We start from the raw sequence: 13571 nt of genomic DNA on the forward strand, positions 1-13571 counted from the left end.
TAGGTTTTTTATCATATAAATGCTTATACCATATCATTTAGAACTTTATCAACATTTTTATTTCAAAGCAAATTGTATTAGAATAACCAAATGATACATTTCTTTTGTTTTTATCAATTTTTTAGTACACGACTTTCTTATCTCTGAGTGTTCTAGGTTTATTCAGTATTGTAATGCTTTTAATGTTGAATACTAAATAAAGATACGATTTGTGCTATAGAGATGTTACAATTGACATAAATGTATGCAGATAGTACATTTATTTGTTATTCAAAACAACGAGGACAAATACTATATAGTATTGTAAAGTATTTGTAAAAGTTTGCCAACAAAGAAAACCTAGGGTTAGGGTTTATTTGTGTAATTATAACACATGATGCATAATGGCATCAGTAAACATCAGTAAGAGCTAATTATTTAATGTGAAGGTAGTACCAACTTTAGCGATTATAACTTTAACAAATACTGAAGATTATGATTGTGTTTATATAAAGTGGAATGAAAAAAAAAATCAAATACTCATCAAGGTTATTGTTTACGTTTTATACCAGTATAAATAGTAGACCTATATACTTTTTATCAATAATATGGTACAAAATAATAATAATAATATATTATATACAAAGAGCAAGACAATATTGAAAATATGTAAAATGTACGACAATTCCAAGAAAGATATAATTAAAGTGTTACCACCATTTAATGAGTGACCGATAAAAGTTTAAATAAATACATGTGTTTTAGGATTAGCAAATAAATATTGATACAATTATATTTTATTATGTTTATTATGTCAAACTTAATACTAATACATTTACATCTGAATATGTAGCAAAATATTACATTCCAACTTAACCATTACAGTTTCTGGAATCATAACTATACATAAAAACATTTTATTATTGAAATAAATATAAGATACAATGTATAAAATAAAATTTCCAAAAAAGCAATTTGGTTTTATGATATAAAACAAAACACTAAAATATTTTGCACATTGTTTTGTTGACCATCAAAATAGATATTCTATTTACATATTCATAAGTTCATTTTTTTCAGTAATGGGTTGTGTGTTTAATCTTACATCGCAACAGAAGAAGATACTGACTTATATTAGATACTTAAGTATACATAAACTGTTGAAAGAAGTTAAAAAAAAAAAACAACAACAACAACAAAAAGAAACCAGATCAAATGACCAGTGATTTAATCTTTATCGATAATTGAAAATTAATTGTTAGTCGAAGCGTTCCAATTCGATCTTTCAATATATATATGTGATCTGCAAAGATACATTTTCTGTAAGTCAGTATACTATTTAATAGTACATGGCTGTACATTGATATACAGCTTATCGACACAGCTCTTATGTGTTGATAAAGAAGAAGTGACTTTGTCCACAAACACAAAGATGTGAAGGTATGATAGATAAAAGATTTTCGGCCAATGAGCTGAAGTTGTTCTTCGGAAGTGTGTGTAAAATCCGGTGGGTTCTTTTACAAGAGTTAGAATATTACGGTACATTTTGAATGAAAGGGGAGATATTCTAGTTAAATAGCGATACAGTTTTAGAGTTTAAGATTGGATTGTCAGAGGTTCCAGTTGTGGACGGCAAAAAGAAGTTAAAAATATAGCGTGGTACGAGCTCTGGGAGGTCTAAAATAGTTTTGATGTCGTAAATTGTGTAATGTTTCATTCGTTGGAACTTAAAGGATTTCAACATGATAAAGCGGACCCAGATTTTAGTTATTTTATAAAAAAGAACGAGTTTGTTTTTGGTTAAATAATGAAATTCAAGGGATTCCCATCCTACATAGGACATGGGTTTGGTAATTGGCACCTTTTTGTTGTGCAACAATCCTCTTAAACAGCTGTCTCAGCCAAAACATTGTTTCGATAGTCACCTTCTCGTAGACCGGTACAGTTATCCGAAGGTTTCACCACCATATTCATATAGTGGACAACTTAAAAAAAATATTTTTTTTTCCAGTAAGAGGACGATCAAGCTGATATTTCAATATTTGCCATTACTGTGATACGTGTAAATAAATAAATGTGTGTGCTCCGTCTGAGATAGGAAGAGGAAAATACGCCCGATATGGCTGTGATGTGTAATTTCTTTTAAGAGCTTTTCACTATTCATCTCTAGTTTGGATAGGGCTTAATTGCCAGTTTTGCGAGTCAAGGTAAGATTATTTCCTGTTTTTCTTCCACCCAGCTGGAGAGGGTCAGCGATCAGAGTTAAGAGTGGTAGTATTAGTACAGGTAGGAATCAAATTAAAAAATCAGTTTATAGCTGCCAAGCCAAAGAGCGCGGCGAACATTGGCTTGTAAAATTGAAAAGCTTTTCATTTTAAAAAAAGAAAAGGGAACCTTTTGCAAAAATGTGTTTTTATGGGGTTTTAGTTATAATAGTTTTTACAACATTATCTATGGTTTGTAGTATTTTTAACCTTTACAAAATTGAGCTTGATATTGATCATTTGACAATATATAACCAGCATTCCCGAAAAATTCAGAACGATTATATAGAGGATATTAAATGAGTGTATGTTCAATACTGAATTTATTGCACGAGTTGAATGAATTATATTATGCTAGCCTCTGGCGAGCACAAATTTTATTTTATCCAACGAGTGCAATAAATTCAGTTATGAACTTACACGAATTTAATATTCTATTTCTCATATCCAACATAAAGACTGTTTAATGTGAAATAAGAGTCTTTTTTCATTGACGTACCTATAGTATAACGCTCACATTTAGCGCGTCTTTACACTATGTTTGTATAACGCTAATGACGTCACGTCAAAATATATGCACGGCCGTGCAATACCCTATTTATGGAGTCGCGAAATCAGCACGGGTGTGTGATAAAATGTTTTACGTTAGACATTTTAGAATGTAGTTATTTATATCTTCTACCAATTTTCATAATATTCGTAAAAGATTTACAGGGAAGGGTCCTCGATAATGTTGTTATGATGATTATGTTTGTTAAATTGTGAAATTGTATATTATTTGTATAGTTACGCTGTACATATTATTAAACTAACTTTAACAAGGAATTCACCAGTTTCAATTTAAATGCATCCGAAGTCCATCTGTACTCCATAATTAATAGTTAATCGCTTTCATTATTGGTCCTTTATATTACCGCAACCCTATCAGTTACTGCATCTTTAACCTAATGTATAACTCAAGATAATCATTTGATAATCATAATCATTGCAGCAAGCAATTAAAATCAATGTTATATAGTTATATTGCACACCAGTATTTTAAGTATGAGCCCCCTAATTGACACTATAAGAAACTATAACATTGACGAGATAGGTTAGTTATTTACCTTAAGGAACACCTATATGCAAAAATTTAAACAAACTTTACCGTATTGTTTACGAATTATGGAGATTTTTCTTAACTACTAGAAGGGCGCTTTTTCAGAAATGTGAAACTCTAAATATTATTCTATTATATAATCATTTATGAAGAACTAACTCTTTCCTTTTGAATATTGTTAAGAAAACCCCCCAATTTTTTAATATCTTTCAGCTAACAAATGTCACAAGCAAAATTATTGTTTCAAGTTTTTAAAGTTTGCCTCAATTTTCTTAAAAGTATATTTTTTGAGCTTGTCAAATATAAAATACTTTAACCGTCTAGTTTTTATTTTATTAGACTTTGAAAATATCAGGTACCATATTAATTATTTTGATAAAAATGGCATAATTTAGTCAATGAATACCGATACTAATTTTATAATAACAAAGAAACACTTTTTTTATCAAGAGTGACCCGAGAGACACACAAACAATTTGCAAGGAAAATAAAAAAAAAGTAAAAAAAAGTTGCCTCTTCTGGGGCTTGAACCCGCACCCCGTATTTTCAATGTCTGGCCTATATGATTATGTGGGTTATATTTTAAAAATCTATTTATAGATAATTTATATTTAGAAACAAACTGATCTTACTGGAATCCCGTAATCTATATTTAGCCATGGCTAAGTTGCATATGGATAGAAATATAAAATCCCCTATTCTTTTTGTAATGAGTAGATTAACAAATTGCACCACTTGTTGGTGTTACTCAACACCAAAATGTGCAAAATGTGTTGTTTAATTGTCTATATTTGATTTTAAATTAGATCTTTCAAAATTTTGGATATTGAAACGATAATAATAACCTTATCCTTATAACAGAGTTAAGGTAAGACCTTACATACGTCATAAATCTAATCTTTTAACAAATATCAACAAATATATGAAACTGTTAAAAAAACACAAAAAACATGTGTGTACTTTTTTCCATTGGCAATAAATGAAGCAGAAAAATTAAAAATGGCTTCTCTATTATACATCTAGTAAAAGTGGCATTTTATTTATAAAAAAAAAGATACAAATTTAATGTACAGTACAATAAAAAAGCCAGATATTTTTAATGAAGCTATGTATTCACACATAGTTGGAACCGCGGGCGTTAAGTTATATACATAAAGTATATATTTTATATATAGTAAACGAGTGCTGGATAGTAGTTTTTTTCTTGATGATCAAGGGGGATTATTTTATTATAATTTGACCATTATTAACAAAGCAAATGATCCGAACGCCTGTGGTCGGAACCCAATGGTGCTGTTCCACCGAACCGTGACACGAAGCTGGGTTGGTATTCATACCGTGTTGACCTGTATTAAGTACACGTATAAACGTGACATATCTAGTCTGTGTGTACTTAAAACTTTTTAATTTTACATTTACATATAGGAACTGAATTTAAGCAAAATTTATCTTTAACAATATTAAAGAATTTGATACATCGAACGATTTCATTGGACAAGATATAATTAAACTACGTATGATTTATTCGGGAATTATATAGTCAAACGTATTTCAGGTCTATATTTGTAACATTCGTTCGAACCAATCAAAACCGCGTCACCTGTTAAACTGTTTACCTTCATATAAATACCTAATATCGGGTAGTCATGTGGTAAATTTTGTCATGTGAAAATTTAACCCGTTAGGTATTTAAAGTTTGTTTACTGATATTTTGATTACGAAATGTTATTGAAAATTGCCGAATCATGCATTATGGCGAAATATTATAGTATTACGTGTTTACCCTAGATATGTGACCATTATAGGACATTCAAGTTTTTCTATTGATATCTTTTGTCCTTGTACTTAGGTCACTTATTCACAGCTCTATTCACGAAACACACATGAACTATTATCCGTGTGACTGAATCATATGGGGAACTTCAATTGCCAAATTCCTCTCTTTCTACAAATATTTCCTGATTTCAAAATGGCATTTTGTTTATTCAACTTTGTTTGTGCAGAGATCTTAACGCCCAATTTTGAAAGTTGATGAATTTATTCCTTAAATTGTCACGTAGAATATGATCCAGACAAAATAAATTTATTAAATCAACTAAGTTTTGGGCTAGGTTAAAGTAGACTTAAAATTCTTTATCATTAGTGTCCACTTATCTGTGTTTTAAGTCTAATCCTTTAGTATTCGTTACGCTGCGTACAAAATATTACAAAAAGAAAAATATAGCGTAAAATGATATTAAGTGCGTTTACACTTCATTTGACCTTTCCTTACTACTTTCTGTGACTGTATCTATGTTCAAAGTTTTACTTCTATTCCTTGCATTATTTTCTTTTATGATCCAGACTATAAAATTGAATAGAAATTGGAAAAGAGAGATAATTATAAATCGGACCTGGTAGTGTCACAGTTTTTCAGTCTGCTCTTCTCCTAGTCACCATATATCTATTTGGTTTACAAAGTTTATCTTTAATTAATGTTATAATGGTACCAGAAAGAGATGATTATAGTAAAATTTTGGCGCTACATTTTTCCAAGACATCATATTACAATACTTCAAGTTACTAAAATAATAAACTCCAAGAGATCTTTTTAGTTATTATCTGCATAAGAAATTGAGAAACTGAGCAAAAACAATTTTATTTTTTATTGTAAAAGATACTTTGTAGATAGAGTAATTGTCATCCAACTGTTTTTCTCAAAGAAGTGTGTTTAATTCAAGCGCTCCGCTCGCGCACAGATCTATATCGTTTGTGTATCGAAGTAGGAGTGTGCTATGTGTACATACATGGTACAATAAAACTCCTTTTTTCAACAAGGAAAACCACATATTCACATTATTTTTATCTCGTTGTTATATCTTCTTTTCATAATATACTTTATAAATGCTTATAAACGACGATTTAACTAATTTATAAGCAATCTCTCACCAAAATAAAATTTATAATCTATTCATTAAAAAACAAAAAAAAGTCTTATTTACTTTTGCAAAAAATATTTTGAAATCATTTATAATTATTATTGCAAAATAATTAAAATATTGTTGTGCATGTCACTGCACCATTATCAAACATCAATATTACAAGCGCTCGCTTCGCTTGCGCGTTTAAATAGTTAAAAAAGATAATTGCCTCTAATTTAATATTCAAGACTAATGAGGATTTTACCGTACATATAGCAACTTACATGTACTTACTGGCGTTTGTTGTGTATGACTGCACATATATTGTGTATAGCAACGATAAGCTTTAGAACCTGCAAACGTCACAAATTAGAACGTGCAAACAGAAAACATCCATGTATAAGAGATGGAAAAGCAGGGCCCGCCCTAAAAACAGAAAAACTAAATATTTTTACTTGATAAGTATTAGCTCATATGAAATTTGAATGCTTTGTTAACAATATCTTATTGAGAAATTGAAATAAAAACATCACTTTATGATAAAAATTCAATGTCTAAACTGTCAATAATTTCAAAAACGAAAGTATGTTAAACACAATGGAGGCGATAGGTTGCTTTAAGGTTAATATTATCAACTTATCTAATTGAATAACTGGTTAGCTCAGTAGGTAAGGCGTCAGTCAGCGTTGATGATGATGATGATGATGATGATGATGTTGATAATAATGATAAGACTATGTTATAGTACAGAAAATATTACCTCTATATATTACTCCAAGTGATTGTGTTTGCATTTTGCGAATGGTGCATCTTTTCTTACTTATGGTGCATATCAAAAAATATTTTACATCTGGTACCGAAAATACTGACATTTGGTGCAGGGCAAAACGGCAAAAAATTTCGTATTTGGTTCCGATTTTTTGACATATGGTGCACCATTTTACAAATGGTGCCGTTTTACATATGGTGCCGTAACAAACGACATAGGCATTTGTACTCGTATACTTAAATGATGTTTAAAACAATGATATAAAAGTAATCGAATAATTGAAGCTTAAAACTTAGTCAGACTATTATTTTATACTTTTAAACATACATGCTAAGTACGGTATTTTATGGATGACCTGAAATTAATTGGTATCTTTCAAAAAAAATATAGTAACTTATGTGGGAGCTTTATTTTGAAGCATATGGTCTACACTCAATTATATATTGTCTGTTTTATATAATATAATGTAATATTTTAAGAATATTTATGATGTTATGTATTTTATAGGTATAATTTTATTGTCTGTGTAAACAACAACATTAATACTCTTAATACTACAAAGATATATACTGACAACCTTATAAAACTCACTTTCAATGTAAAAGCTTTGAATTTGAATTTAATACTTACATGTTACTGGCTCTGTAGTATGGAATCTAAATTTAATAAGAATCTTCTAAACTAGACATTAGTGTTATTGTTTAATGCTGGTAGTATTAATTTTCTCAGATTCATAGAGCATAGTCAAGGTTTCTCTGTAATTACAAGATTTATTTTCATCGAGTGGTATGAAAATGAATATTTCATGAGTGGCGGTAGCAACGAGTGAAATATAATAATTCTCGTACCTCAAAATGAAAATAAGTCCTGTATTTATCGAAAAAAAAACTTGAATTTTCTGTTTATTATATACATTTTGATTCTATTTGAAGGCTTCCCCTTCAACTTTGAGTATTGGCTGACTTTAGAAGAAATAAGTCCATTGAAAATACAGGAAGAAATGTTGTACTGCAGTGAAAAGCAAATTGGACAGTGAAAATGAAAATACGCGTTTTATTTTATCAATACTTCTCAATATTTCATTAATAAGCATATTATAAATCGAATATTTAGCTTTTATCTAATATTGATCTAGATATAATGATATTATAAATTTAAGTTATACATAGACAATTTTATCTGTGTGTATTTAAACAACATTTATTTATATTACTTAAAAACGAAACAAAACAAAACAAAAAAAGCTTTAACAGCTTTTGTGTTGGTGGATACTTGTCTGACGATAAAATTTCAGTAAATATTTTAGAGGGAAGAAAATTTAAATAGTTCTAACTAAAATGTGTAACATAAATCAATGCTGGCAATAGGACTGTAAAGATGCCATATACATTTTGTATTGTAAATGTGATTATTATAAATACATATTCAAAACGTTTCAATATATTGATAATAGTAGTATATGGGTCAAGTGACCAATATACTACTGATAATGTATATATTTTTGTGTTTAATCCATATGTTAAAGAATTAAACCATAATTTTTGTATAAGTCTTTTTATAATTTGATACAGAATGGCGCCTTGTATTATATTGTTTATGTTTTATATATGTTTTGAATGTGATACTGTGTTTATTAACGAGACGTAAATAAAATATATAAAATAATACTGGTATTTACTGACGTTCTTAATTAGATGTTTAATTATTTTGTACCTTTTGTACCTTCAACAAAATTAATAGAAGCTGGAGAACAAATGCCAAGTATATTATGTAATGTTATAAAGAAAATTTTATTTGTTTTTTTCTCAATAATTTTCAGTTCAAACGTATTTGATTGCTTCAAGTACAAGTAGTTATATGTACAACGAAAACAAAAGAAAATAGATAACATCTAGTTAACTCAATTTTCTAAGGGCTATCGGTTGCAATACTTTAAATGTAGAACACGGAGAAATGATTTATCATACAACCTAACATTTTAAAGGCGTATACAATTCGATTTTATACCAATACTTCCTCCTTTTTAATTTTGAGAATGTTTTATTTTAAGAATTTTAGTCTCGCTCTAGGAATGGTCAGAGATTGTACTACAGATATATGTTATCTCGTAAATAACAACAGCAATCGTTGTTTTATAAATTTATTGTATAAAATGAGCTGATGATTTTTTAACAAACAACAATTATCATCAGTAACAATATATTGATGTAAAGATAAAAACAAAAACAAGATGGCTTCGGATTTGAAAATGAACGTAAAGGAATTAAATCGTCACATAGTAAATATGTTAAGTAACAAGACCCACATCATAACATAATGAACTAAACTCTAAATACATGTAACATTTATATAATCAAAATATTTGATGAACACATGATGGCACTAGGAAACAAGTTAATAACAAATTCAACATCTATAATTTTAACAAAAGTACTTATGATAAATTGAATATCAAATTTTGTTCATGGCAATAAGACACATATTTTTTAATTAATTCTTATTAACATAGTGTACAAACGCTAAGTCTTTTTGGAAATAATGTGCAAGTTTTAAAATACTTTGTTGGTGAACTATCCGAATGATTAAATAATAAACTTGAATAAAATAGGGAAAGACACTTGTTTGAATTTTATAAATGAATATCGACAAACTGAAAAATAATTGTTGAAATGAATATGAACATATATACACAGTATATACAAAAGAGTAACACTTTATTATGGTTCAATCATTCAAATGAAAACATATGTGCACCAATGAAAACCATCTATTGTACGTTTGATATCACAATATATTGCCCTATAACAAAAATTATCCTATACAATTGATGCAAAATAATAACATACTAAACAAGATTAACAAAGACTATTATAAACATAAAAATGTATGGCGTTTCCAAGAAGAGAATCATAATTATGGTTAAGCAGGTTGGCAATAATGGCAAACTTTATGAATTGTATACTCAGAATGTAGATACATTGAAAATTAATAATGGTAGAAACCTCAAAATATATGGAGTTATGGTTAAGCAAGTTGGCAATAATGACAAACTTTAAAGATCCTGTAACACATTATTTTTATGGTTTTATATACAAATTATGATGCTCAAATTAAGATTTATCGATATTGTAAGTTTCAAAAAACATCATTTATAAAGATATTACCGAATTTAATATTTCATGTAAATAAAGGGAGGTAATTAGAATTTAGTTTTCTATAAATTCTAAGTCAATTTTTCCAATAAGAAATGAATGCATATAATTTAATGATTACCTTATATATGTACAAATATTTTCAATACATATTTTACATATTCTTCCATGTTTGAAAATTGACAAATTTGCATAATTACATACATATATAATTCAATGAAGAGTGGTATGCAATCTCAATTACAAAACATACAGGATCTTTAAGAAATGTATAATATATATACTCAGAATGTAGATACATTGAAAATTAATAATGGTAGAAACCTATCAAATCGTTACATGTAAAAGTTAATTGAGCACTTTTCTGTGGATAATTAATATAAAACATTTGTGTTTATAACAACTTTGAGGTATTTAAAGTATCATTAACATATAAGAAGTACACGACTAGGATTTATATAAATATATTACAACTTCGGTTTTACTGTTTGTGGAATCATAACTATAAGTATGAACATTGTTGTCTAAAATCCTTCCCTGATTGAGATAAATGTCAGACATTAAATATTTTTTTCCCCCTGAATCGGAACAGCACATGTGAATGTAAAAGGACTTGCAGTCTTTTATAATACCTTTTAATCAGAGTCTGTTAAATCTTCTCCATACCCTGCCCCTGCAGCAGCAAGGATCAGGCAAGTGTCTTCATGATCTCGAATACGTGCAATGTCAAATGGTGTGCTCCCATCAAAGGCCCTTGCATTTAAATTACAGGAACGATGCCTTAACAGTAATTTGACTAGATTTAAATCACCAGTAAGGCAAGCATTGTGTAGTATTGTCCGACCTGTTTTTCCTTCCTTGAGGTTAACGTCTATGTCTTTGTCCAGTAACATACTAACAATATCTAAATGTCCGTGTGATGCAGCTAAATGAAGGCAAGTTATTCCCTCATAGTTCTTTATGGATAAATCCTGTGGAATTGTTTGGTATGGTATATCATAAGAATTCTGTTTGATTTCATGATATCTGACAGGCTCAAGAAGATTTTGCACATTTTTGTGTTGTCCTTGGCGACATGCAATGTGCAATGATGTATTTCCGTCCTTATCGCGCTTATCTACTTCAGCACCAGCCACAATTAATCTTCTAGTGACTTCTGGCTGATTAGTTAATACGGAAAGATGTAGAGGTGTTTGAAATAAAACGTTCGTAAAAGACAACCAGGTGTTTGATGGTGCTTTACCAATAAACACCATTGCTAATGTTACCTCACGTAATATAATGGCTATATGTAAGAGGGTATCTCCATCTTTATCCCTTAAATATATTCTAGAAGCGTCAATGTTTGCTGCCACATGGCCTCCATGATTTCCTTCAAATGATTCTAGTTCGTTGAGACGTTTCATCGAACCATCACCAATCATTTCTACAGAATCAAGTTGTTCACATAAATCGTTGATATCTCTTTGGCTCTCCCTATAACTCATCTTTTTATTTACTCTGGAAAACACTGGTGCAGTATCAGGATATTGCTCTGTACCGTATGCAGTGGTTTCAGTCATAACGCATCTACCGTGATCAGTGTTATAATTAACCTGATTTAAACTGTCCATTTTCATTGTACAGTGAACAACGTCTGGTAAAAACCGATTCTGTTGAACAAAATGTGTGTTGGGGTAACTATATGTGCTGTTAGGAACTTCGTCTTCGTTCATCATAGTCATGTTGACTGCCTGAAATAATTAAGACATAAATACTACATTAAAACATAAATGTAAATTGATTATATTTCTAAAATCACTCAGAAGAGTAATCGAAATGTATATAAGCATATTCATCTGTCTATCTGTACTGCTATTAGAGATAAACATCCTGAATACCATTTTTACTATTAGAGAAAATTAATCGAAAATTTAATGAACGAAATTACAATTTTTGTAAAAGAAATTTTAAAAAACCAAAATGCTAAAGAATGTGATTAACGTACCAGTCCCCCCGTGATAACGGGCATTGTTCATTATTTGAAAAAGGAATAAAAAAATTTTAAAAAATTTTTTTTTTGTCATTTGCTATATCACAAAGTTTTAGGAATGAAAGTTAAAACAAGGAAAAATTTAAAAAAATATGTTTACATAAATAAATGATAAAACCCAAATTTCGAAAAAATCGATTTCAAAAATGAACAAATTTCTTTAAACAAATACGGCTAAATAGGTATATACTAATTCCCCTTTAAACAAACGTTACAAGAAATAATAAGTGGTTCAAATTTAATTTTGTCCAATGATGTCACTCCATTTTTAATCAATTATTTTGGGACCAATTTGTTATTTAACATCAGAGTATCATACTTGTACAAATATAAGCTCTAGAAACATTTGATTCACTAATCTTGATTTACAAAAATATATACCAAACAATGATGAAATATACAAACGCCTTCATTACAAATCACGACATTTATTTAGGCCTAAATTTCTACTATTTATTCCTTTTAGATAAAATAATATACGTGTGTATATTGAAAAATGTAAATGGAAATTTTATAACCTTCTAAATAACAGTCATAATTATTATTAAAATAAAAGTTAGAAATGAATTTAAAAGCATTTACCTTTAACATGTAATCACACGTGTTGCATATTAACGAATGTTCACCATTATCTAGGACACACTATTTATACCATTTGGATGACTCACCGTTTATTTATAACCCGTTGATATCACGTGTATTTATTTTTTGGTCAAAAGCTTTCTTAATGAAACAACACGTGTGTGTAAAAATATTACATTTATGTCTGCTAAATTATTGAACATAAAATGTAGTTTTAAGTTACTATGTTACACGATTAATGAATTCAATATGCATCCATCTTTAATAGCACATTTTATTAGCAGAAAAGTTCGTAATTTCGTAATTTGATAATTGAATAAGGTAGGTTACAAAATAATTAATTATAATATCACTTTATTAATATCTTTACACGTATATACTTTTTGAAATGTGTATGATGCTCGAAATGCTTGCTAAATGACGTCTTCTGACCTGCATTTTATATAGCATTAGCGTCTATTTTTAGATTCGGTAATGGAAAGCCCAGAATTGTCTATAAGCTTGACTTTTAATAAAAAATACAATTATGAAGTTATTAAGTGATAAACGATAACTGCAATAACAGATTTTTTTATATTGGTCAATTTGGGTTATATGGTAGATTTGTTGATCTTTGTCAAATATTAATACTATACTGTTCATGTTATCTGTATTGTATATATGTACATTTGCGTCTAAGTTATTTTTATCGCGGTTATTTTTAGCAATTTTAGAAGTTCATTATGCAATATGTTACAACAATTTTGCAACCCGCTCTCGGTCCGAATATACATTTTTGTTTGAACATTTTAATT

At 28.8% G+C, this 13571-nt stretch overlaps 1 protein-coding gene and 1 long non-coding RNA gene across 4 annotated transcripts in view; one reads left to right on the forward strand and one right to left on the reverse strand.

The window, feature by feature from the left end:
* The first annotated feature begins 3622 nt into the window (after positions 1 to 3622).
* LOC132745258 (uncharacterized) overlaps positions 3623 to 13571 on the forward strand; it is a 53417-nt gene continuing 43468 nt past the window's right edge. Inside the window, exon 1 of one of the 2 annotated variants that reach the window (XR_009627814.1) lies at positions 3623 to 4210. This is a non-coding gene — a long non-coding RNA (uncharacterized LOC132745258). The remainder of the gene's footprint in view (positions 4211 to 13571) is intronic. The other variant, XR_009627813.1, reaches the window with a different exon arrangement.
* Positions 9025 to 13118, reverse strand: LOC132745256 (NF-kappa-B inhibitor alpha-like). 2 transcript variants are annotated; one of them, XR_009627812.1, is made up of 3 exons: positions 12778 to 13118; positions 10488 to 11896; positions 9025 to 10013 (listed from the first exon to the last, which is right to left on the reverse strand). XR_009627812.1 is itself a non-coding variant. In XM_060734123.1 (2 exons), the coding sequence occupies exons 1-2, from the start codon at positions 12784 to 12786 to the stop codon at positions 10799 to 10801; spliced, it is 1107 nt and encodes a 368-aa protein (XP_060590106.1). In that variant the 5' UTR covers positions 12787 to 13118; the 3' UTR covers positions 10432 to 10798. The 2 variants fall into 2 exon arrangements, 1 of the variants encoding a protein (XP_060590106.1); XM_060734123.1 differs by lacking the exon at positions 9025 to 10013 and having other exon boundaries at positions 10432 to 11896.

Source organism: Ruditapes philippinarum, unplaced genomic scaffold, assembly GCF_026571515.1.
Source record: "Ruditapes philippinarum isolate M1 unplaced genomic scaffold, ASM2657151v2 ctg7530_1_1_1_1, whole genome shotgun sequence".
Lineage (NCBI taxonomy): Eukaryota > Metazoa > Mollusca > Bivalvia > Venerida > Veneridae > Ruditapes > Ruditapes philippinarum.